This window comes from Schistocerca americana, chromosome 3 (assembly GCF_021461395.2).
Source record: "Schistocerca americana isolate TAMUIC-IGC-003095 chromosome 3, iqSchAmer2.1, whole genome shotgun sequence".
Taxonomy (NCBI): domain Eukaryota; kingdom Metazoa; phylum Arthropoda; class Insecta; order Orthoptera; family Acrididae; genus Schistocerca; species Schistocerca americana.
In genome coordinates this window covers 813,029,790-813,057,249 of record NC_060121.1, presented here as the reverse complement: position 1 = coordinate 813,057,249, position 27,460 = coordinate 813,029,790, and the positions used below count along the sequence as shown (strand labels likewise).

The following is a 27,460-nucleotide window of genomic DNA, read 5'->3' as shown; positions in this document are numbered from 1 at the left end:
CTTGCACGTTTTACGCATCTACGTACACAATATGAACGAGTACCGATCGGTGTACACTCGTCAGGTTGTCTTATTTATCCTGCACACCCAAAATAAGGTTTATCTAATGCGTTATATGACCCATTGTGCCTGTCGCGCAGGGCCTGGCTCTACCTAGTCAAGTGTCCAACGTAGTTCCCACTACTGCCACAGTTACCACTTCGCCTTGTTTATGATTTGCGACCCATGCAAACTCCTGTACTCCACCACCCTCGAGCATCCCATTTGTTGTTGCTTTGGCGTGCAGTACACCACTTGCCAGTGTAGTCGTGTATCAGAGTAATTACGGGCAGCATGGGGTTCACGCCTGAGCCTCAGGACGTGCGCTAGCAGCGCATGTCGGGTGTTTCAAGCGTCAACTTCGCGTCTCAATATCTCGGGATGTAATGGGAATATTGCGATGCAATCAACGCCATTGTGTATGTGCTTTGTCATGCTATGGATTGCTGAAGAAAAAATATAGGAGGTCCATTTAAAAAAAAACAAGTTTGTGTTAAAAAACACATATGCTTTCGTTTTAGAATGTTTCCAAATATGTACATTGATGGGCCCCGGCCCTACATTGATACTGGTGAAAGTCGTTTTCCAATAGCTGTTATTGTTCCAGAGATATTTTGGGTGGACAAAATAGCTAGGACACCCTTTATAACATCCAATTTCACGACCTCCCGACTAAAATTACTGGCGGGTTTAGTAATCTGTTTGTCGCTTTGTTTACCCTGTGGTAGTGACCGCTCATAGCAGCCAGGACCTGATTTATCAAATGGAATCTGATGGTTTCCTGGTTGAAAAGCGTGTTCCGCAACAGCTGATCTGTCTGTTTTTCCCCTCCTACAGTTGTTCTCATATTCTTAGAGTCATTTTTCCATCTGCATCCATATTCTGCAAACCACTGAGAAGCACATGACAGAGGACTCTTCCCATTATACAAATTATTGGGGATTCTTCCCATTCCAGTCACGTATGGAGCGCAGGAGAAATCATTTGCTTAAACACATCGGCGTGTGCTGTAATTAGTCTGCAAGGCGACAAATCCTCTAGCCTCTTTATACACTCATTAAGGACCATCATAGCAGCCTATCGTGCATTTCTAAAATCTCAATTTGCATACATGCACATTAATGTCACTTTGCTGCTATATTACATCGTCAGGCTAACGGTAGGTACACTATGTGATCAAAAGTACCCGGACACCCCCAAAAACATACGTTTTTCATATTAGGTACATTGTGCTGCCACTACTCCTCAGTAGTCATTAGGCATCATGAGAGAGCAGAATGGAGGGCTTCTCGGAACTCACGGAATTCGAACGTGGTCAGGTGATCGGGTGTCACTTGTGTCATACGTCTGTACGCGAGATTTCCGCACTGCCAAATATCCCTACGTCCACTGTTTTCGATGTGATGGTGAAGTGGAAACGTGAAGGGACACGTACAGCGCAAAAGTGAATAGGCCGACCTCGTCTGTTGACTGACAGAGGCCGCCGACAGTTGAAGAGCGTAGTAATGTGTGAAAGGTAGACATCTATCCTGACCATCACACAGGAATTCCAAACTGCATTAGGATCGACTGCAAGCACTATGATAGTTAGCCGGGAGGTGAGAAAATTTGGATTTCATGGTCGAGCGGCTGCTCAGAAGCCACATATCTCGCCGGTAGATTCCAAACGACGCCTCGCTTGGCGTAAGGAGCGCAAACATTAGCCGACTGAACAGTGGAGAAACGTTGTGTGGAGTGACGAATCACGGTAAACAATGTCGCTATCCGATGGCAGGGTGTGGGTATGGCGAATGCCCGGTGAACGTCATCTGCCAGCGTGTCTAGTGCCAACAGTAAAATTCAGAGGTGGTGGTGTTATGGTGTGGTCCTGTGTTTGATGTTGTGTCTTGGAGTGTTTCATGTGTTGTTTTGCGTGGCACTATCACAGCACAGGCCTACATTGATGTTTTAAGCGCCTTCTTGCTTCCCACTGTTGAAGAGCAATTCGGGGATGGCGATAGCATCTTTCAACACGATCGAGCACCTGTTCATAATGCACGCCAATGGCGGAGTGGTTACACTACAATAGCATCCCTGTAATGGAGTAGCCTGCACAGATTCCTGACCCGAATCCTATAGAACATCTTTACATTTACATCTACAGCTACATGGATAGTCTGCAAATCACATTTAAGTGCCTGGCAGAGGGTTCATCGAACCACCTTCACAATTCTCTATTATTCCAATCTCGTATAGCGCGCGGAAAGAATGAACACCTATATCTTTCCGTACGAGCTCTGATTTCCCTTATTTTATCTTGGTGATCGTTGCTCCCTATGTAAGTCGGCGTCAACAAAATATTTTCGCATTCGGAGGAGAAAGTTGCTGATCAGAATTTCGTGAGAAGATACCGTCTCAACGAAAAACGCCTTTATTTTAATGATGTCCATACCAAATCCTGTATCATTTCTGTGACACTCTCTCCCATATTTCGCGATCATAAAAAAACGTGTTGCCTTTCTTTGACTTTTTCGATGTACTTCGTCAGTCCTATTTGGTAAGGATCCCACACCGCGCAATAGTATTCTAAAAGTGGACGGACAAGCGTAGTGTAGGCAGTCTCCTTAGTAGGTCTGTCACATTTTCTAAGTGTCCTGCCAATAAAACGCAGCCTTTGGTTATCCTTCCCCACAAAATTTTATGTGTGTTCCTTCCAATTTAAATTGTTCGTAATTGTAATACCTAGGTATTTAGTTGAATTTACGGCTTTTAGATTAGACTGATTTATTGTGTAACAGAAGTTTAATTCGTTCCTTTTAGCACTCATGTGGATGACCTCACACTTTACGTTATTTAAGGTCAACTGCCACTTTTCACACCATTCCGATATTTCTTTTAATTCGTTTTGCAGTTTGTTTTGATCTTCTGATGACTTTATTAGTCGATAAACGACAGCGTCATCTGCAAACAACCGAAGACGGCTGCTCAGATTGTCTCCCAAATCGTTTATATAGATAAGGAACAGCAAAGGGCCTATAACACTACCTTGGGGAACGCCAGAAATCACTTCTGTTTTACTCGATGACTTTCCGTCAATTACAACGAACTGTAACCTCTCTGACAGGAAATCAGAGATCCAGTCGCATAACTGGGACGATATTCCATAAGCACGCAATTTCACTACGAGCCGCTTATGTGGTACAGTGTCAAAAGCCTTTTGTAAATCCAGAAATTCGGAATCGATCTGAAATCCCTTGTCAATAGCACTCAGCACTTCGTGTGAATAAAGAGCCAGTAGTGTTTCACAGGAACGATGTTGACTGTGTGTCAATAGACCGTTTTCTTCGAGGTATTTCATTATGTTCGAACACAATATATGTTCTAAAATACTGCTGCATATCGACGTTAACGATATTGGCCTGTAATTTAGTGGATTACCGCTACTACCTTTCGTCGAGCGAACGGTTGTATATGATTGTTAAGTATGGAGCTAATGCACAGCATACTTCGAAAGGAACCTAATTGGTATACAGTCTGGACCAGAAGACTTGCTTTTATTAAGTGATTTAAGTTGCTTCACTACTCCGAAGATATTTACTTCTACGTTACTCATGTTGGTAGCTGCCGGCCGGAGTGGCCGTGCGGTTTTAGGCGCTACAGTCTGGAACCGAGAGACCGCTACGGTCGCAGGTTCGAATCCTGCCTCGGGCATGGATGTGTGTGATGTCTTTCGGTTAGTTAGGTTTAATTAGTTCTAAGTTCTAGGCGACTGATGACCTCAGAAGTTAAGACTCTCAGAGACATATTTTGTTGGTAGCTGTTCTCGATTCGAATTCTGGAATATTCACTTCGTCTTCTTTTGTGAAGTCATTTCGGAAAGCTGTGTTTAGTAACTCTGCTTTGGCAGCACTGTCTTCGGTGGTATCTCCTTTGCTATCGTGCAGAGATGGCATTTATTGTTTCTAGCCACTAACATACTTCACATACGACCAGAATCGCTTTGGATCTTCTACCAGGTTTCGAGACATCTTTGGGATGTTTTGGACCGCTGACTTCGTGCCAGACCTCACCGACCGACATCGATACCTGTCCTTAGTGCAGCACTCCGTGAAGAATGGACTGCCATTCCCCAACAAACCTTCCAGCCGCTGATTGAACGTATACCTGCGAGAGTGAAAGATGTCGTCAAGGCTACAGGTGGGCCTACACGATACTGAATTCCAGAATTACCGATGGAGAGCGCCACGAACTTGTAAGTCACTTTCAGCCAGGTGGCCGGATACTTTTGATCACATAGTGTAATTGGGTCTATATTGGCATGCACATGACAGGGAGAGGGTGCATAAATATCATAATTCGGTTCATCTCACGTTGGAGACGAGCGGTAACTTTTGGGTTGTGCGGAGGGCAAATGCTCAAACGTGGCTGGAGCATTCTCATTGATGTTGGGTCTCAAGGGCTAGAGCGACGGACGCTCGCTACTTTTACAATTGCTGATGGTAGTTTTCTCACAAAAGCCTCATGATTTGGTCAGGATCGCGCCAGCTCGGCACCATGACTGTGCTGTTTTTTGGGACATTTCGGAGAAATAGTCGCTGAGCTCCACGGAGTAGCCAACAGAACGGCGCCACATGTAGCACCCTAATCATATTCCATTGGCGGCCATCGTCAGAAAGCTTTCCCCAAAAAGTCCTGGCAGAGGCTGTGGGAGGCTACTCAACTGTAGCGTCAGCACGTGTTTGCAGCCACCATCCGAAACTGGCGCGAAGGAATTGTATTGGGCCTAGATCGATGGGATGTGGTAGTGAGATTCCACACGAATTTGTTGTAAGACCATAACTGGCGAAAGCTTTGTTTATGGGCGATGATTGACGAGTTCTGACACAGTGGAAAGGTCACGCTCTGGCGCGGGGCAGAAGAGAAATATAGAAGCTGGTTTCTGGCCGCCACAGGAGTCGATCGAGTACTTTGCTGCCCTTATTCCGGAGTAATTTCATTCGCAATTCCACTTGTCCCGCCACCGGGACGAACAAGTTTTTTCACGCCCGCGTCTCGATCCGACTCCAAGGTGGTGGCAATTTCCATGCAGCGGAGCCGACCACGAGTAGCAACCATCATCAGCATGCAGCCCTGCACCGTACTGTCGGTAATATACGCAGCTTTGGCCTGGAGGATTTCAGTTGATTTTTGAGCCACCCAAAATTCGAACTGAGGTTTTGCAGTTGTTGCATTCACAGAACCACGTACTATACATAGGATATCGTGGATCTACATCCAATTACCCACTTGTTTATGGGTATTACACATTTCACCTGTTCCCTTATGCTCCCCCTTCTCGTAATAAAGATTCTATGCCTTGTGATTTTACTAGATTCTTGCCAATAACTCTATCCCATGGGCACTATTTACATATTTGGTTTATGTTCATAGCATGATTGTTCCTTGTACAAATTCAGTATCAGTTTTGTGTTCCATTTTAAGCAAATAAATTTAATTTTAATTTTCACGATAACATTTATCTGTTTATCAATCACACACACCAGAATCCTTTCCCATCATGATTTTTGGAGGGTAACGTTGATCAATTAATTTCATGAATAAACTATTTGAGCGCGTAGACACCCTAAATAGTATTTCTGTCAGTGCCTTTATAATATTGCTTACATACCTTGCACAGATTCAATATAAACCCACTTGGGTGTGATCTGTATTACATGATGATTCTGTCCCCTAACTTATATATCGGTTAAGGGTCCCATGATAGCAAACACGCAGCTAGTTTCCATAGTGGCGACCCTTGCCTTAGGATTCGCACACAACGGATCACACTGATACAAGTTTTCGATCTTCAAGATGCTTATGGGAGCGATGCTTAGAGAGTTATACCATGCTTCATTTTTGCCACTTAATAATGGTTCTTAACACTTTCGAAGCAATCTTTCACGGAACAGTTAGCGTCTCATTTGGCAGTTCACTTTCTTCAATATCTCCGTGACGCTCTAACATGGATCAAACAAGTATGTGACCACTTCTGTTACCCTTATTTGTGTATGTACAACTTCATTCATACACTGCAAACCGCTGTGAAGTGCATGGCAGAGGGTACATTACATTGAACCATTTATTAATGCTTTTTCCCACTCCATTCACTTATGGAGTGCAGGAAAAATGATTCCTTACATGCGGTGTAATTAGTGTAATCTTGTCTTAGCAATCTCCATCGGAGCGAAACATAGGAGTTTGTAAGATAATCGTTGATTCATTTTTTTAAGTTGGTCAGATGTCTTCCATTGCAACTCTTTCAGCAACATCGTCACACTCTTCAATGGATGGAACAAATCTGTGACCATTCGTGCTGCCTCCTCTATATAGTTCAATATCCTCTGTTACTCCTATTTGGTGCGGGTCCAATACGACATTCTATGATAGATCGCATGAGCGTTTTGTATGCAATCTGATTTCTATACTGATTGCATTGCCCTAGTATTCTACCTATAAACTACTGCCACCTGTTTTACCTACGACTGAGAATATGCGCTCGTTCCATTTCATACACCTACAAATTCTTGCACCAGGGTGATTCTATGAGCTGACTGATTCCAACTGTGACGCAGTGATGTTATAGTCATAGGATACATAGTTTCTTTGGTTTTGTGTGTTTTTTTATTTTTTAAAGTGTACAGTTTTACATCTGTGAACACGTAAAGCAAGTTGCCAATCTTTACACCACTTTGAAATCTTATCAAGATCTGATTGAATATTTATGCAGCTTCTGTCAGACATTACTCCATTACAGATAAATGCATCAACTGCAGTCTGAGGTTACTATTAATATTGCCCGCAAGGTCATTAACATAAACGTGAACACCAAGAGACCTAACACCTTCCTTGGCGCACTCCTGAACTTACTTTCACATCTATCGATGACTAGCCATCCAAGATAAAGTGCTGTGACGTCGCCACCAAGAAAACGTCTTCCAATCACAAATTTCGCTTGATACGCCATCCTATTTAATAGTCATGGGTGACTGGAATTCGAGTGTAGGAAAAGGGAGAGAAGGAAACGTAGTAGGTGAATATGGATTGGGGCTAAGAAATGAAAGAGGAAGCCACCTGATAGAATTTTGCACAGAGCACAACTTAATCATACCTAACACTTGGTTTAAGAATCATGATAGAAGGTTGTATACATGGAAGAACCCTGGAGACACTAAAAGGTATCAGATAGATTATATAATGGTAAGACTGAGATTTAGGAACCAGGTTTTAAATTGTAAGACATTTCCAGGGGCAGATGTGGACTCTGACCACAATCTATTGGTTATGACCTGTAGATTAAAACTGAAGAAACTGCAAAAAGGTGGGAATTTAAGGAGATGGGACCTGGATAAACTGAAAGAACCAGAGGTTGTACAGAGTTTCCGGGAGAGCATAAGAGAACAATTGAAAGGAATGGGGGAAAGAAATACAGTAGAAGATGAATGGGTAGCTCTGAGGGATGAAGTAGTGAAGGCAGCAGACGATCAAGTAGGTAAAAAGAAGAGGGTTAGTAGAAATCCTTGGGTAACAGAAGAAATATTGAATTTAATTGATGAAAGGAGAAAATATAAAAATGCAGTAAATGAAGCAGGCAAAAAGGAATACAAACGTCTCAAAAATGAGATCGACAGGAAGTGCAAAATGGCTAAGCAGGGATGGCTAGAGGACAAATGTAAGGATGTAGAGGCTTATCTCACTAGGGGTAAGATAGATATTGCCTACAGGAAAATTAAAGAGACCTTTGGAGATAAGAGAACCACATGTATGAACATCAAGAGCTCAGATGGAAACCCAGTTCTAAGCAAAGAAGGGAAAGCAGAAAGGTGGAAGGAGTATATAGAGAGTCTATACAAGGGCGATGCATTTGAGGACAATATTATGGAAATGGAAGAGGATGTAGATGAAGATGAAATGGGAGATACGATACTGCGTGAAGAGTTTGACAGAGCACTGAAGGACCTGAGTCGAAACAAGGCCCCCGGAGTAGACAACATTCCATTGGAACTACTGACGGCCTTGGGAGAGCCAGTCCTGACAAAACTCTACCATCTGGTGAGCAAGATGTATGAAACAGGCGAAATACCCTCAGACTTCAAGAAGAATATAATAATTCCAATCCCAAAGAAAGCAGGTGTTGACAGATGTGAAAATTACCGAACAATCAGTTTAATAAGCCACAGCTGCAAAGTACTAACACGAATTCTTTACAGACGAATGGAAAAACTAGTAGAAGCCGACCTCGGGGGAGATCAGTTTGGATTCCGTAGAAATACTGGAACACGTGAGGCAATACTCACCTTACGACTTATCTTAGAAGAAAGATTAAGGAAAGGCAAACCTACGTTTCTAGCATTTGTAAACTTAGAGAAAGCTTTTGACAATGTTGACTGGAATACTCTCTTTCAAATTCTAAAAGTGGCAGGGGTAAAATACAGGGAGCGAAAGGCTATTTACAACTTGTACAGAAACCAGATGGCAGTTATAAGAGTTGAGGGACATGAAAGGGAAGCAGTGGTTGGGAAGGGAGTAAGACAGGGTTGTAGCCTCTCCCCGATGTTATTCAATCTCTATATTGAGCAAGCAGTAAAGGAAACAAAAGAAAAATTTGGAGTAGGTATTAAAATCCATGGAGAAGAAATAAAAACTTTGAGGTTCGCCGATGACATTGTAATTCTGTCAGAGACAGCAAAGGACTTGGAAGAGCAATTGAACGGAATGGATGGTGTCTTGAAGGGAGGATATAAGATGAACATCAACAAAAGCAAAACGAGGATAATGGAATGTAGTCGAGTTAAGTCGGGTGATGCTGAGGGTATTAGATTAGGAAATGAGACACTTAAAGTAGTAAAGGAGTTTTGCTATTTGGGGAGCAAAATAACTGATGATGGTCGAAGTAAAGAGGATATAAAATGTAGACTGGCAATGGTAAGGAAAGCGTTTCTGAAGAAGAGAAATTTGTTAACATCGAGTATAGATTTAAGTGTCAGGAAGTCATTTCTGAAAGTATTTGTATGGAGTGTAGCCATGTATGGAAGTGAAACATGGACGATAAATAGTTTGGACAAGAAGAGAATAGAAGCATTCGAAATGTGGTGCTACAGAAGAATGCTGAAGATTAGATGGGTAGATCACATAACTAATGAGGAAGTATTGAATAGGATTGGGGAGAAGAGAAGTTTGTGGCACAACTTGACCAGAAGAAGGGATCGGTTGGTAGGACATGTTCTGAGGCATCAAGGGATCACCAATTTAGTATTGGAGGGCAGCGTGGAGGGTAAAAATCATAGGGGGAGACCAAGAGATGAATACACTAAGCAGATTCAGAAGGATGTAGGTTGCAATAGATACTGGGAGATGAAGAAGCTTGCACAGGATAGAGTAGCATGGAGAGCTGCATCAAACCAGTCTCAGGACTGAAGACCACAACAGCAACAACAAAGCTAAGTAACTCTTTCTATCATTCTTCAGTAATGTGAATTCTTGTGTCATATGTTGTAGTTCTAATTAACCATCTCAGAGCAGTTATAACTGGGCGATTGTACTTTCGTTAGGCCATAACACATGGCTTTCGGGATGTCACTTGAGAAAAGTGCGAGTTGGGTTTCACGTGATCGACCTCGTCGCAATTCATGCTGATTGGCATGGAGGAGGTCTTTCTGTTGGGGGTACCACATTCCAATGTTCCTTTTACAGTACCTAAGTACACGTTTTCGCGGAAGCGAACTTTTACTTCATTCAGCAGGAAGTCAGGGTGTGAATCGGACAGCCATAGAAGCTATGACCACCACTGAAGATGTCCTTCACAGACGGGGGCGAAATATTAAGTTTCTTCCTGTAACTGATTATTCCACGGTGATCACAGGCGAAAAAATTTGATTGCTTTCGTTCTCAATAGGACATTTTCTAACGATTCCGTGTCTCCAACACATTGAAATGTACTGATGTTCGAGGAGTCTCTCACGCATAAATTTTCGTGCATAAGATTTTTATACATCTATTCTCGAATTATCTCTTCTTCTCCAGAGAACTGACATCCAAAAGAAATCGTATTCTCTTTATTACAAATATTACGAACGTACTGATCTGCTCACTTCATCGTGCTGACGGAATAGCAACAGATTACTTACAGATATTATTCACGCAAAACAATTAACGCTCGGAAATCCGATATTTGATAGCGCTAGCAAAATCAGAATTTATCTTAAGCAGGTCAGAAAATATCGATTTCCAAAATTGAATTTCCTACTTCCTCAACTTATTTTGCATGTAAATGCGATGAGTAGTGTCATTCGTTTAAGAGTGCAAATACGAATGTTCTTGGTCATGACCGTGGATTTGTAGTCCAAAGCGATCACGTACAGAAAACTGAAAAATTTTGTGAAAACCTGTGTTTCACGATATGTCAACAATCGGACAACTGCCCTCAAGTTCTGTTCTCTTTAGGTTTCAAACCATCTTTATGAGAACCACAAAAATCAACGGATGGTTTATGCTCTGCATTTTCTTTTTCATTACGATGCAGGAACAAGTCTACTGCACGGAATTATACCTGGTGATGAGACATAGGTTTCCTATGGTGGCACAGTCATAAATCACAGCATGAAAGCACGCCACGCTTTCGTACTGTTTTTGGGATGTAAAGGAATGTCGTTTAGGGGTGTTTTGGAAGCCTATTATGACATATTAACTGAGACGGGCCATTCGGAACAAGCGGCGTGGTGACTTGACTGACGTTGCCTTGTTTTTGTACTATTATATTCTATCACAATACAATCTGGACGGCAAACAAGAATTGTTGCCTCAGTTTAGATACGATGTGTCTGAACATACACCTCCTAGTGCAGACTTGGCTTCCAGTTATTTCCAACTCTTATGTTCATAAAAAAGTGGCTAGGTGCTGATGCATTCAACTCCATCGAAATACTTATAGATGCTGTCACGGCTATCTCAGTCAACAGAATTTTGTAGAGAGGGAATTTGCCAACTCGTTAAGAGATAGTGTAAATATGAGAGATGTTTAGTCTTGAAGCTCTACACATTATTCTAACAAATTTTGCTTCACTTATTCCAGTATTTTATTTAGCCCCTATAGCTTAAGGGATGGTACTTTCTGTACATCCGTGATACACACTGCACGCACTTTATTCTTAATCTGCCGCCACATGATTTGAACCTAAACTCAACCACATAAGACATTTCAAATACATTAACACTAAATTAAGTTCTTCTTAGAATTTTGTTTCCGGAACATTGATGGATTACGACGGAATACACGTAATTCGCTTCAAAAACATTTTCCCCAAGTCTCTTTGTTAGATAAAGCTGCGGAAGACTGCAGTCCTGAGTTCACACGTCATGTTCTGCCAGGCTGTTAAATTAAAGACTTCTCATGGGTTTTGGCCCTGCATTTTTCAAAATTAAAATTTCATAAGCAGTCGGTAGCTAACATAAAAAAATATGAACACTTTTGCAGAGTTAACAAAATGATAACCAAAAGTTATGATCGTGGACAACAGACAACAACACTCAAGAGAGGATTTAGTTAGACGATTTAGTTTGCATGCTACTTTTTTTTTAGGGTGATAAAATGCAGAGAGAAATCAGTGGTGCCTGTATGTGTTTTATGTTTAAAAAGTTTACAATAGATCTGGATCACCTGCTTTATGTGTTAGTGGATAGTGATAGAAGGCATGACGTGACGTGACGTAGAAACAGTATTCGCAAAGGGAACTGATAGGTACCAGTAAATTTCATGGAATCGCCATCTTGCGGAGGGAGTAGAAATCTTGTGCTAATCGTGATAAAAGTCAGCTCCTAACAGTATCATTTCATGTGCTGGAAAAATGGACCGTTGTTTCGACCAGTGTAGCAGATCATTTTCTGTGCCTACTGGCGACTTGATGGCTGTGAGGTGTCTGCTATGTTTCACTGTGGATGCTGTTCGGACCATTAGTGACGTTGTGTACTCACGCTGTGCATATCGAAGTGCATGATGTTGGCAAGGTAGAGCGGCAGCGAAGTGATGAGCAGGTAGAAACTCCAGTCAAACGTGATCAGGAAGGCGACCATGGCCCAGACAGCCGGCGTGGATATCACACTCTTCCAGGGCACAGGCAGTTTCTTCTGCAGAGTAAAACAGAGTACAGCTTATGCCACGCTACTGGTGTTAAGTACTAGTTGCTGTTTAATTACTGCACAATACTGAGTACATTATCACGGATGGACAGTACCAATAAAATACAGTCTCATGACTTAAAAATAAAGAGAACGAGAGAGAGAGAGAGTTTGGAGTCATACAACGAAAAATAATCCATATAAATATTAAAAATGAAGTATAAGCCTGGTGTACAGCCACTAGCACACCTCATCCCATTAAGACTTTTGGTTTAAAAAGCTCGCTGCAGGTAAAAAGTAAATGAGATAGGAAACAAGAAGCTCCGTGATCACAAAGAGATGTGATTACCCACGAGGAAAATCATTTTACAGGTTTCAGCAAGTGATTAACCGCTGTCATGTACATGTAAATGGAAAGAAGGAATAACTGTATGACACCGCTCGATAGGAAACGCCAAGGCATTGTTCAGCTGCCTAATCGGAAAGCTATTTCATTAACCGCAAACAACGGTGCGTTTCCACGCGGCGTATGAAAATTCTGTCTCATGAGTGTCTTTTGAGTGTAGGTGACAGCAGTGGATGAGTGTATAGTGTGGTGTCACGTAACATAGCCTACTCCCTCGAGCAGCCTCAAGGAAACTGCCGGGTTTAACGTACCCATGCGAGAGTCGCATCATCTCGCTTCATGAGGCACTGTGGGAAGTTTTTGAACTTAATCCAAGACACTGGTAAAAACTTCAAGTCACCACCTCTCCTCCCCTTGTCGGACGAACACTAGTGATGAGTATTTTTGGGCCGCCATTTATCGAGAAGAAATTTGAAAGCAGCGAGAATCAATTAGCATATTTAGGGGATTACTGAAGAATGGGACACAGCCCATCGGCTTTGACCAATGATATCAAAAGTTACCAGAGATGATGTATTGCACAGATTTAACAGCAAAGACGAATGTTGAGAAACAAAGGAATATAGGACAGAGAGAACAGATGGTAGACATATACCACGTACATTCATACCTCGAACATTATGTTAAGTATATCAAATGGTTCAAATGGCTCTGAGCACTATGGGACTTAACATCTGGGGTCATCAGTCCCCTATAACTTAGAACTACTTTAACCTAACTAACCTAAGGACATCACACACATCCATGCCCGAGACAGGATTCGAACCTGCGACCATAGCGGTCGCTCGGTTCCAGACTGAAGCGCCTAGAACCGCTCGGCCACTCCGGCCGGCCGTTAAGTGTATCGCTTACTTGTGTCATGTCCACCCCCGGTAGCTGAATGGTCAGCGCGTTGGAATCTCAATCCTAAGGGCCCGGGTTCGATTCCCGGCTGGGTCGGAGATTTTCTCCGCTCAGGGACTGGGTGTTATGTTGTCCTAATCATCATCATTTCATCCCCATCGACGCGCAAGTCGCCGAAAGTGGCGTCAAATCGAAAGACTTGCACCAGGCGAACGGTCTACCCGACGGGAGGCCCTAATCACGTGACATTATTAATTAACTTGAGTCATAGTATCCTATTCTTCAGTTGACCTATATTGCTAAACTGAAAACGGTCTTTTTGCGTACTCTAGTACTACTATCGACTGAAAAGCATCGTAGTAATATTAGTGCTAGCGAAGGCGAAAAAAAGCGACAACTGTAAAATTTTTATTCTGTACTGCAGTTGACGAACCCTGCTTCAAATCTTCCATATTTATAAGAATAGATAAATCCATACCCACAAACGAAAATCAAAAAGTAAAAATTGTCCAGAATGAAAAGCATTTCTTCCACAATAACTCAAACTGACTAAGAATGAAAGTAAGTACCGAATGAATTGGAATGCACAAACGATTTAAATTAATACAAACGACAAAAATCGTACAAAATGTCCAGCCCTGTCTTTTGGAACACATTCATTTATTGCCATTTACAATGATGACGCCTCGCTCCAAAAGATAACGGTTTTATTGTCTATGGCTTGAAAATAAAGACAGTAATATCTGCGAGTAAGCTATGAAGTCGCTGGTCAAAGCCGACGGGTTGTATCCCATTCTTCAATTGACCCATATTTAGAAGCAGAAAACGAGAGTGGATCGTTTTAAGTGAAAAGAGAAAATGCACTTTTTTATACTCTGACATCCAATAAATCGTGTACAACTTTGGCTGATCTGGTTGTTACAAAGTCTTATTTGTAGTAATATCTAGAACGGGAAAGAAAAGATGTTGTTTACTATGCAGCGCCGGTGTACAATAACAGACGATTATTAGCCACATGTATAAAGAGAAGAACCGAATATTTTCAGTTGCTTCCAGTTGAATATAGCTGCAGTATCCTGCGGAACAGCGCGGTGAGTATGACAGTTGGCTTGTATATGGGTAACGTAGACTTGCAGAACCCATCCAACCACGTTAATTTCGGTTTCTTATTGGTTTCATAAATCATCTGTGAATTCTAGCAAATGTGTGAAAAGTTCTTCAAATAAGCCACGGTCGTTTCCTTTCCCTTATTGGTTTTTTTAAAGCACTGTGTACTGTGTACAGCAGAGGAACAGTTCAGAGATTATGATTGTTTTTTCTATCAGCCTGATAAAGCACGCTATCGTAAAGCAGCATATGTGAAGAAATGCTTTGTGAACAGTAATATTCCTGAAATGGACTAGCATGCGCTGAGTCCTGATACGAATCCAATGGAACACCTATAGGATAAATTAGAATTATATATTAGTACCTTCAGCTGCTACCGGGCGTTGATATACATCAACGGGGACAGGTGAAAATGTCCGAAAGAACAGACACCATATCCGTATAAGTACACAGCTCTAGCAACACCGGCCATGCCCTTCTTCTTCTGTGCGGATGCACGCATACTCCCTGAACTCTTACGGGACTCGGTAAGAATGTCTTCCACGAGTAACGATTGTGCTGGGGTGGGACACTAAGTATGTAGTGCGTGAGAAGTGGGTCCCGCGGGAGGCGTGCGCGAGATAGTCCCTGCAGTCGCGCTACCCTCTGTGCCCTCGGTGGCTCAGATGGATAGAGCGTCTGCCATGTAAGCAGGAGATCACGGGTTCGAATCCGCGCCGGGGCACACATTTTCAACGGTCCCAGTTGGTGTATATCAACGCCCGGTAGCAGCTGAAGGTTGTTGTTGTTGTTGTTGTGGTCTTCAGTCCTGAGACTGGTTTGATGCAGCTCTCCATGCTCCTCTATCCTGTGTAAGCTTCTTCATCTCCCAGTACCTACTGCACCCTAAATCCTTCTGAATCTGCTTGGTGTATTCATCTCTTGGTCACCCTCTACGATTTTTACCCTCCACGCTGCCCTCCAATGCTAAATTTGTGATCCCTTGATGCCTCAGAACATGTCCTACCAACCGATCCCTTCTTCTAGTCACGTTGTGCCACAAACTTCTCCCCAATCCTATTCAGTACCTCCTCATTAGTTATATGATCTACCCATCTATCTTCAGCATTCTTCTGTAGCACCACATTTCTAAAGCTTCTATTCTCTTCTTGTCTAAACTAGTTATCGTCCATGTTTCACTTCCATACATGGCTACACTCCATACAAATACTTTCAGAAACGACTTCCTGACACTTAAATCTATACTCGATGTTAACAAATTTCTCTTCTTCAGAAACGCTTTCCTTACCATTGCCAGTCTACATTTTATATCCTCTCTACTTCGACCATCATCAGTTATTTTGCTCCCCAAATAGCAAAACTCCTTTACTACTTCAAGTGTCTCATTTCCTAATATAATTCCCTCAGCATCACCCGACTTAATTCGACTACATTCCATTATCCTCGTTTTGCTTTTGTTGATGTTCGTCTTATACCCTCCTTTCAAGACACTGTCCATTCCGTTTAACTTCTCTTCCAAGTCCTTTGCTGTCTCTGACAGAATTACAATGTCATCGGCGAACCTCAAAGTTTTTATTTCTCCTCCATGGATTTTAATACCTACTTCGATTTTTTCTTTTGTTTCCTTCACTGCTTGCTCAATATATAGATTGAATAACATCGGGGAGAGGCTACAACCCTGTCTTACTCCCTTCCCAACCACTGCTTCCCTTTCATGTCCCTCGACTCTTATAACTGCCATCTGGTTTCTGTACAAATTGTAAATAGCCTTTCGCTCCCTGTATTTTACCCCGGTCACCTTCAGAATTTGAAAGTGAGTATTCCAGTCAACATTGTCAAAAGCTTTCTCTAAGTCTACAAATGCTAGAAACGTAGGTTTGCCTTTCCTTAATCTAGCTTCTAAGATAAGTCGTAGGGTCAGTATTGCCTTACGTGTTCCAATATTTCTACGGAATCCAAACTGATCTTCCCCGAGGTCGGCTTCTACCAGTTTTTCTATTCATCTGTAAAGAATTGGTGTTAGTATTTTGCATCCGTGACTTATTAAACTGATTGTTCGGTAATTTTCACATCTGTAAGCACCTGCTTTCTTTGGGATTGGAATTATTATATTCTTTCAGACTTCAGCTGAAGGTATTAATGTATAATTCTAGTTTCATTCTAGACGGCTGCAGGTCATCAACGGTGTCTGTTCTTCCGGACATGTCCGCAAGAATAGACACCATATCCGTATAGGTGCCTCTGGGATAAGTTACGTTGACTTCCTTTCAAAACCCAGCAGACAAAATCACTACCTTATCTGTTATCGGCTGTTGAGGTAGAATGGGTTACCATTGCTCGGCAGATATTAAGACACCTAATAGGAAGTGTCCCCAGCAGATTTGAACCAGTCATAAAGAGGAGGAGTGGACTTAGACTATATTACTGTCCACTAATAGGTGTCCGAATAGTTGTGTGTGAGTGCGTGAGGAGGAGGGTGGGGGAGATCAAGCTTCGATTGCAGCAGTCAGATTCAAATGTATGTAGGTTTCGTTAATTTTGCTTGCCCAGAATAAAGCAGCGTGAAGAACTGCACCAGACCGGTATTCAGACTGAAGACCGTAACAACAAAAACCTCGTAATCATACAGTAATCTGGTGATGTGATTGAGTGCGGCCTAGTATTTGGTTTGTACTTTGCGTACCCTGGCGCTGGACTCGATGCTGGCCTCGATGTAGCGGCGCTCGGCCGGGTCGATGCGCGGGTGTCGCGCCGGCGAGTCGGCGACCAGCAGGTACCAGGGCACGCACCACATCAGTCCCAGGCCGCCGAACACGTAGAACGCCAGCGGCCAGCCCGCAGCCGTCTCGCACAGCGCGCCCGTCGCCGCCATAGATGCGACGATGCCCCAGTACATGCCTTGCCACAAATAACGTGCCTTCACTAACACCTACTTTACTACTACGTACCATGGCTGCCAGCTTCTTACACCGACTGTTTAACCCTTTCAGGCCCGAATTTTTTCTGGAGGAATAAAATTTGTCTTTCGTGCTGTAATTCATACAGACATATATACTCGTTTTCAAAATATGCTTTGTACTGTTGGCTTCCTTTTATGGACTAAAATAACTAATTTTGAAACATTCACTCTTGTAATAAACAAACTGGCCATTCAGTGATGAGATTTTCACTCTGCAGCGGAGTGTGCGCTGATATGAAACTTCCTTGCAGATTAAAACTGTGTGACTTTCGCGTGAAATCGCGCTACCAACTGAGCTACCCAAGCACGACTCACGCCCGCTCCTCACAGCTTTACTTCTGCCAGTAGTTGGTAGAGCACTTGCCCACGAAAGGCAAACGTCCTGAGTTCGAGTCTCGGTCCGGCACACAGTTTTAATCTGCCAAGAAGTTTCATATCAGCGCACACTTCGCAGCAAAGTGAAAATCCCATTCTGGAAACATCCCCCAGGCTGTGGCTAAGCCATGTCTCCGCAATATCCTTTCTCTCAGGAGTGCTAGTTCTGCAAGGTTCGCGGGAGAGCTTCTGTAAAGTTTGGAAGATAGGGGATGAGATACTGGCAGAAATAAAGCTGTGAGGACGGGGCGTCAGTCGTGCTTGGGTAGCTCAGTTGGTAGAGCACTTACCCGCGAAAGGCAAAGGTCCCGAGTTCGAGTCTCAGTCTGGCACATAGTTTTAATCTGCCAGGAAGATTCTGGGCATTCAATAATTACCATGCAATACAACAATAATAAAAATATTTACATATGCAGTGGAATATAACTAACCAACCTAAAAAGTGCAATGCTAAACTCCTCCCGAACAGTCCATGAAGGCCCAACGTTACCGACCGGCCGCCGTGTAATCCTCAGCCCACAGGCGCCACTGATTGCGGATATGGAGGGGATGTAGTCAGCACACCGCTCTGCCGGCCGTATGTCAGTTTACGAGATCGTAACTAACCAACCACTTCCGTATATTCTGGCGGTTACAAGCTGCTGCGTACTGCTACAGTTGGCAGCACTTGTACGTGATAAAAATATTGAACACTCGCAAACGTGTACATGAAGTTTCCACTGGGGAAAAATATTTCTTTTCCAGCTACGGGACAGTAATATTTAATGTACACAGTTGTAGTGAGACGGTCTGAAAGGGTTAAACACCACACACAGACACACACACACACACACACACACACACACACACACACACACACACACACACACACACACATTGCGGTGAGCAATTCATGAGTTCCAATATGTCACAAAAAAGTAAACTACTTGCAGACAGTGGAGTAACTAGGGCAACTGGCGCCCAGGGCAAATTTCACACACCCCCGTCGCTGTCCATATTTCGCATTGCTTGCAACAATAAAACGATTACAAAAATATTGAGGCTTTCGTTGCCACTTATTGACACATTGACTGTTGGCTAGTATCTCAGATTCTCCGGCTGACGTTTGTTTGACGAGCACAAGTGGCGGACTGGTCCGCCACCAGCAATGGAGACTGAGGCTCGCACAATGCCAACCACTACTGACGGTGAAACGTCAGAAAAATCGTCGGCCGAAGAACCCGAGACAGAAGCCAACAGCCAGTATGCCAATAATACCATTCCTTTTTGATTGTTTCGATGCCAATCAATGGAAAGCCGTAACAAGCAAAACAACAAACACAAGATATACTCTTTACACTTTCGTTCAGTTGACTTACTTGGCTCACTGAAAATGGCTCCAACCAACAACCGACAACATGAAACAAGTGTCTGCATACCAGGGAGAGGTAGGTCTCATGGAACTGTTGCTCAACACAGTCCGGTACGAAATTTACACGTGTATATCTATACGATGTTTCACAGTTCCTATTACGAAATGTCCAGGGTTTTGGTGCGGAACCCTTGTCTGGAAATGTACCATCTGAATATAAAATAAGATTAGAAATATGAAAATTTGTGTTAAGGTCTTATGGGATCAAAGTGCTGATGTCATCGGTCCCTAAGTCTACACACTACTTAATCTAATTTAAACTAACTTACGCTATGGACAACACACACACACCCATGCCCGAAGGAGGACTCGAACCTCCGACGGGGGGAGCCGCACGGACCGCGACAAGGCGCCTTCAACCGAACGGCTACCCCGCGCGGCAAAATAAGATTACAGATCGAATCACTTCCAAATGTTCCGCCTAACCGTTGGTGAGTAAAGGAAGAGTTGCACAGAGATTCCGGATGGTTCGTTACATACAATTTTTGTTCGATTAGAAAAACGACTGCGGGAAACAGGTACATTCACAACTAGGAAGGTTAACTTCCAAGCTCCATGGACGAACACCAAGTTTCGTGCACCATGTGTATGAAAGTATGAGTCACGGATACCCCTTTGCAACGAACAGCAGGATCTCCGCGTGGAGTACACAGGTTAGAGCTCACTCTTTGCGTGCAGTGAAGTACGCATTTCCGGATTTCAGTTCCTCGTTAAAACTTATATACTAACTCTCCTCTACAACCAGAAGATGTCTGTAATAAGAATAATATAGATCCACAGGGATACATCCATTCTTTGAAGACGAGTGCAAGACAGAGGGTAGCTCCCAATGTACCGGTAACTAGGGATTTTGCCCGTTCCATTCACATATGGAGTGCAGGGAAGAAGACTGTTTAAAAGTCCCTGTGTGCACTGTAATTCATGCAGTCTTGTCTTCGGGATCCCTGCGGAAGCGATATGTAGGGGGTTGTAGTATGTCACTGAGAGTTGGTTGTTGAAACTATCTAACGAGGCTCTCACGGGATTGTGTCTAAGTGATTGTCAGATCAAGAATCCCTTTCATACATCACCCACTTCCCATTTTAGTACGGTTCAATCCAAACCTTTCCTCTTCTGCTACTACTGAAATGATCAGAATAACAAACTGACTCACAGTTGCTCATGGAATGAGGCTCAATTTGTTGTCTTTTCCGCGTTGCTCGTAAGCACAGTATGGCTGTGGCAAAGAGTGTCGTTTCAAATGGTTCAAATGGCTCTGAGCACTATGGGACTTAACATCTGAGGTCATCAGTCCCCTAGAATTTAGAAGTTAGGACATCACACACATCCATGCCCGAGGCAGGATTCGAGCCCGCGACCGTAGCGGTCGCGCGTTTCCAGACTGAAGCGCCTAGAACCGCTCGGCCACACCGGCCGGCAGTGTCTTACACGATTCCCGTCTACGTGCAGTACTGAGTTCGCTTCGAAAGAGCGTATGCGCTTCGTCATTTTTCCGCGCAATTTCGCTGCTAGTTTCAAACATTCCATTGTGTCAAGAAAAAAATAAAACAATCAGCGTAGTGAAATCAAACCACAAGTTGATGACAGATCACAAAAACTACGTTCGCAGCAGCGATTGTTATTAGCGTTTGACTGTGGTAACCGGTGCTTGAGGAGCCGGCCGGGGTGGCCGAGCGGTTCTAGGCGCTACAGTCTGGAACCGCGCGACCGCTACGGTCGCAGGTTCGAATCCTGCCTCGGGCATGGATGTGTGTGATGTCCTTAGGTTAGTTATGTTTAAGTAGTTCTAAGTTCTAGGGGACTGATGACCTTAGAAGTAAAGTCCCATAGTGCTCACAGCCATTTGAGCCGGAACTTGAGGAAGCAGAGCGATATGAGAATGATGAAGAGAATGAAAATGGTGAACAGGTCACAAGGCGATGTTAGTCTCGCTCACGGGCTGGTTGTTACTGTAGTAGGTGTCATGGGAGCAAATAGCTGTTTATCATTTTGTTATTCCTATCAGGCTATACTACTTGTACAACTTCCTATTTCTTTTAGCACTAAATTGCGCCCTCTCGGAAAGGCACCCGAGGCCTGCACAAGATCCCAAAAGATGGTGTAGGTTAGGGTCCCAGGATCATAACCTTTGCCATTCACCCTGGTGGACCTGTTTTGGGAGTAGTTGACAAAAAAATTCAGAATCTCTTGTAATCCACTAAAGCCTTGAAAATAACATCGATTTACAAACGTCGACGAAGCAGGCGCGTAAGTCCTCTAAGTTTGGTTTTTAAGTTACCTTTTAGTTTTGCAGTGGATTGGGAACAACAAACAATCAGTTGCAAAATGCAGGTTTATTAAACGTTGACTATGTTGCAAAATGCAAGTTTATTAAACGTTGACTATGGTTCAAATGGCTCTGAGCCCTATGGGACTTAACATCTAAGGTCATCAGTCCCCTAGCACTAAGAACTACTTAAACCTAACTAACCTAAGGACATCACACACACCCATGCCCGAGGCAGGATTCGAACCAGCGACCGTAGTCGTCGCGCGGTTCCAGACTGAAGCGCCTAGAACCGCTCGGCCACAGTGGCCGGCTCGTTGACTATGGTTTCAATTGTTTTACATATGTCTTCTTCAGAAGGTATTGTACGTAGAATCACATAATCTATATCGAATGGGGGAGTCGTTGACTCTGTCTAGTACATGTACGTGTCACCCACATAATCACCATTTAAAAAACATTATTTAAAAATAGTAGCTCTCTACTGTAGAGCTTGTTTTATTTCAAGACAAAGCTCCTCAGCACAGAGCTCCTACTTCTAAATAATTTATTTTAAGTGCTGCTTAAGTAGATGACAGATACATGTAATAGGCAGAGTCATGGACTCCTACATTGGATATAGATAATGTGATGTATCGAAACCGTGGTCAAGGTTTAATAAACCCGTATTTTGCCACTGGTTGGCTGTTATTCCCAATCCATTAAAGCTCTTGCATGCACAGTTGCCGAAGCGCAAGGCTAAATAGGAGGATGGAGGACCAGCTTTCTTTTTTTTCTCTTTTCCTTTTTTTAAAAGGTTTCTTATGTAAAAAGTTGTGGGTTCGAATCCTGTCGAGTGCAACACCCTTTTTTATTTCAGTATTGTGGACCCGGTGGTGGGCAGATATGTGAGGCAGCGAGCTCTTCCCCTACAGTAAGCGTCGGGTGCCAGACGGGGACAGTCTTCTAATTCTGACGTGGATCAATTGAATAGGAAGACAACCTTTAAATTCACATTTCCTTTTGATAGTGAACGACCTAATGTTTCGGACCTGGATACTTCGTTTCATGATAAAATTACGTTTGGAGATGGTGACGTATTAAGTTTTGCATATCATTTATTGGGAAATGCCGCTTATGTTAACGTAAGTAACGAAGAAACTTGTGTGAGAATTAGGGAAACCACAGGGGAGTCATATGAATTTATCTCGCTGTTTTAGAACTATGCAGGGTGCATACTGAGCCGTGCCACGAGTACTGACAGGTCGCTCGTTGCTAGACATTGCTCTGCATGTTCGGAAAGGCTCCCCTACGTTATTTTTCGACACTATGACGTCAGAAACTCGGCACGCTCAACGCTCAACGTTTAGTGCACTGTCCGTGTGTCAACGGCTTTCTGCACCAAGCAGTACGTTCCCGGTTGGACGGAATCAACCGATTCAGAAGGATTTTCTTCTGGTACTGAGACGCGGCACCCGGAAGACGTCAGTTGAACTGCTTCCAGCCTGCCGAGGGCTTGGACAGGTGACTGTGCGGCGAGCAACCCACGGAGGAAGGAAGTATTTGCCGCGGGACAACGCCCACTACGACTATGCTAGTCTACTCTCACCGGCAGACCCCCGCCAAAGGACTATACTGACTGAGCGTGTTTTAAGTTGGATAAATTGTGGTTGTGTTGTAGTAGTGTGTCGGCCGCAATGAACTCATTATACCTGGGCATTTAGTTAAGCGGTTATATGCATGATTAACGTCTTTTGATGTTCTGTTTTATGTATCATTGTCCTGGTCACAGTTGAGGTGTAGTTTCCAGTGGCGCTTGGCAAAGTCTGTAAATTCTAAAGGATCAAGAGGAACAGCTTCCTCTCTGTGATACAGCTCGGTCAACCTTGTACATTGTTAACAATTTGTTCTGATTATATTGCCCGGCTTATTAGCCAGCAAAATTCCCTATACTGGAAGTTTATCCAGTAATTGCAATTGTTATTGACTTTCTGGTCGATTATTGGCCATTTACAAATTATGGAGGAGTTTGTTACATAAAAATTCTTTGTATTGTGTTGTTTTAAAAGAATACTTTGTGAACCTTATTACGTTAAAGGAAATTTACATTTTCTTAAATTTTTTGTTAGATGGGCGGGTCGATCCGTGTTCTTACATTTTTATATTTATTTTTTAAGTTACCTTGTATATGTGTTTTAGAAGTGCCCGGTGTCTGCATAACTGAATGGGTGTTCCTGGATGCTTCCAGACTATTGGACGACATCACGGTTAGAGTCCGGCCTCCCGAGGTGCACCAGGGATCGGCAAGATTGTTTGTAACTCGATCGTTTGCACTTTCCTATTATGTTAATAAAATTGTTATGTTGTTGGAGTTCTACATTAGACTGGGAGATAAAATGAATTGTGTTCCTATTACAAATGATGTTCAATTTCCTTTGCCCAGTATTTCCACTTCCCAAGCAACCACTGACGACAGACTGCATTTCACATATGCACGTGTTTAATTTGTCCTTAGAGATCGATCTCAACAAGATAACACCGAAACATCCTCAGTACGGTGATGTCATATAGGTTTGGGCTGAAAAAGTACACGAATACGTTTTTTTAGTTAGTTGGTGGTGTAAAGAAGCTTGCCTTAAAAGACACATACTGTCTTGTGTTATGATACAAGATTTTCCCGCGTAAGTAATTTATGACTGGCAACCGAGAACTTGAACACCCTGTGCGTCTGCGGACCATCTAGAGGCAAATTGTCTCGTAGCAGACAAGCATACAGAAGGCTTGAAAACTCATGAATTAGGGGAGACAAGTATCAACAGGACTTATAAAGCAATGCTCACGTTATCTCTGAACAACTTCACGTGCTTACCAACGCGGCGAAATCGGTTGTGGCAGATAACCAAAAAGGCCCAAAATGATAGAAGGTGGGCTGCGAAATGTGACAACCAAAGAATTCAAGTTTTCACGCGCTAACGTGTCCCTTGTAATACCATACAGCATTGCGATACAGCTAAGATATTCTTACACCAAGATGCCGGCCAACACAGATCGTACTCATGCCAGTCAGTGGCAGCACTGCAGGGTACGAGGGGAAAACCCCCCAGGGGTATCATGCTCCTTTCGTGAGTTCGTGCATGGCGGTCACGGGACTCTAGGCTACTGCAGCCCATACCTCCCCAGGCTGCATTTCCTTCCCCTTGTCTCTCCCTCCCTATTCTCGCTCCTCCCCCTCCTTCCCTTCATTCCATGTTTACTTGGCTATCCACCTGTTTTCCTGTACTCCTTGCGGTTTTGTTCCCCGTGCCTTTTCTCTGTCATCCTTCCTTTTTGGCGTTTTTGGTCCCCTTTAGGTGTTTGACCTCCACTTCAAAATTTTCTCTCGATAGTGTGAACCATTTGGGGAAGAACTCTCTCCCTAGCGTCTGCAACGTGGGTTCCTCTCACCCCTTCCTTCCCAGTCATAGACCCCTCAGCCCCACTAGGTCACAAGCACACGTTGCCAGTCAGTGTGGTGGAGCTAGTATGTATCCATCTGGCTGAGCCCCATGACAGCATAGGGATCACACTTCAGACATCTGAGCTGTTGCCTCCCCATGTATGCTTAGGAGTGGTTGCTTGTCATTGTAGAGCATCGGAACTCCCGACAACAGCCGCCATGCCAGATGATCCTTGCTGTGGCTGGGTGGCGCCCATGGGGAGAGACCCTGATTAGAGTGGGTGGTAACAGGGAGAATTCTTTGCACATGAAGTGTATCGAGCTCCAAAAATCTAGCCTTTACCCTATGGCTGTGTCTTCTGGTGGTAGTGGATCACTGAACGCTACTTCTTATGATCCTGCAGCCTTCCCTTCCCTAGCTATACCATGGGAGGAGAGCCAGTCTCGCTGTCTTGGGGTGCCACCCTTTACCCACTGGTCTGTAATAGGATGGACAGGGTCACATTCACCACCGCAAAGCCGTTATTTTTTAAGAAAAATATAGAAGACAAGTTTGGTGAAGCGGAGTCTCTCAGTAAGATGCAGTCGGGTTCCCTGTTGATCAAAACTTCTTCTGCTGCCCAATCTGCAGCTCTTCTTGCTTCTAATCAAGTTGTCGACGTCTCGGTGTTCATTACACTTCACTAGTCTTTGAATATGGTCCAGGAAGTCATTTTTCATAGGGACCTCATCCTTCAAACTAATGAGGAGCTTTGGGTTAGTTCGGAACGACGGAGCGTTCATTTTGTTTGGCATGTGCAGAAAGGTCGCAAGAACAACCACACCAGTATCGACAGCTTTATTCTGGCTTTCGAGAAAGATATATTGCCAGAGCAAGTCAAGGTTATGTGTTATCAGTATGATGTGAAGCCATAAGTCCCGCCACTCATAAGGTGCATCCGGTGCTTATGTATCTGGCACATGACTTCCTGATGTACAGCAAACTATCAACGTGGAGGGGAGCCCCTGTGTTCTGCCACTTGTGTGTGTAAATTGTCACAATAATCACTCTCCACACTCGCCAGATTGTATGGCTTATAAGAAGGCAAGGAATAGACAAAGTGCCTGGATCGTTTATCTTATGCAGAGGCTCGTCAGAAATTTGACCGACTTCATCTTGTATCGATTAGTTCCACTTTTACCTCTGTTGTGCCCTTACCCCTCCTCCCTCTTCGTTACCCCTGTTCCGACCCCCTCTCCTCTCCCCCTCCCCTGCAGTTCTCTGACCCTCCCCTCCAGGTGCAACTCCCCTTCCCTGCCGAAGCAGTGCCCCCCTTCTTTGGCGCCCGTCAGTGGTGGGTCTCCCGCCAAGGACCACACCTCCTGGCGTCCCTCAGGACAGACGCCTGCTGCCACAAACTGGTCATGGGACACACAGTCTCACACAGTCTGTGCACCCCAAAGCTGACTGCCCATGAGTCCGGCACCGCGCTACTGCTACAGTCGCAGGTTCGAATCCTGCCTCAGGTATGGATGTGTGTGATGTTCTTAGGTTAGTTAGGTTTAACTATTTCTAAGTCTATGGGACTGATGACCTCAGATGTTAAGTCCAATAGTGCTTAAAGCCATTTGAAGCATTTTATTTGACTATCTGTCGGTGTTTTTACTGGCATCCCTTGGTCTCTGCCACCTTCTCGCTGACCTAGATGACGCTGCTTGTTCAGTCAAATTTCTCTGGGTTCCTGGCCACGTTGGCCACGTACGTATCCTGAGTAATGAACTTGGGGGGGGGGGGGGGGGGGGGGGAGCGATCACCTACCCCTCTTTCTCTGTGGGGCAGATTTGCAGCCTTACATCATATCCCTTTTTGTTTTTGTACAACCATTGGCTGACTCTTAGGAGGCTACCCTCGTGTCTAATAAACTTCGCACCATCAATGAGACCCCTCTGCCCCTCCCGGCAGGGACCTAATATTCTCTGCCATCTTTGTATTGGCCATACTAGGTTGACCCATGGTTTCTTACTCTGCATTGAGCCTCAGCTCCACTCCCCCCCCCCCCCCCCCTTTGTAGTTGTGGGGCTGTGCACATGGTGATCCATATTTTGCTGGACTGCCCCTGGCTTTTGTCTCTTCACACTAAATATGTCCTCTCACCTTCCTTGTCTCAGGTGTTAGCAGAGATCCTCACATGGTTACGTCTGTCCTTGGTGAAAGTGGTTTGTCCTCTCAAGTTTAAGTCCTTGAATTTTCCTCTGGAATTTGAGTCCAACAATTGGCTTAGGTGTTGGCTATGGAGGCCTTGGCCTTGCTTCTATGCTGGTCAGGCTCTCCCCATATTTTCCCTCAATTTTCTCTGGGCTATTGTGCACTTTTATTTCCCCTTTTCTTGTGTTTACTGCACTGGTGTTATCCCCGGTATACCGTGATAGCGGTTTAGCGTCGGCGTCAGGAAAAGTTAGTGGCAGTGCATGTGACCCACTGTGCCTAGCGTTTCTGAGGCACCTCTGCTTTCCACGTTTCCACCAAC

The 27,460-nt window shown here is 43.9% G+C and overlaps 1 protein-coding gene across 1 annotated transcript in view; it reads right to left on the bottom strand.

Moving 5' to 3' along the window:
* The window catches only part of LOC124607180 (sialin-like), a 138,343-nt gene that overhangs the window by 51,978 nt on the left and 58,905 nt on the right, over positions 1-27,460 (bottom strand). Inside the window, exons 5-6 of the mRNA XM_047139397.1 lie at positions 17,211-17,425; positions 12,028-12,180 (exon numbers count right to left, since the gene is read on the bottom strand). Of these exons, the coding sequence (XP_046995353.1) occupies positions 12,028-12,180; positions 17,211-17,425 (368 nt within the window). The remainder of the gene's footprint in view (positions 1-12,027; positions 12,181-17,210; positions 17,426-27,460) is intronic.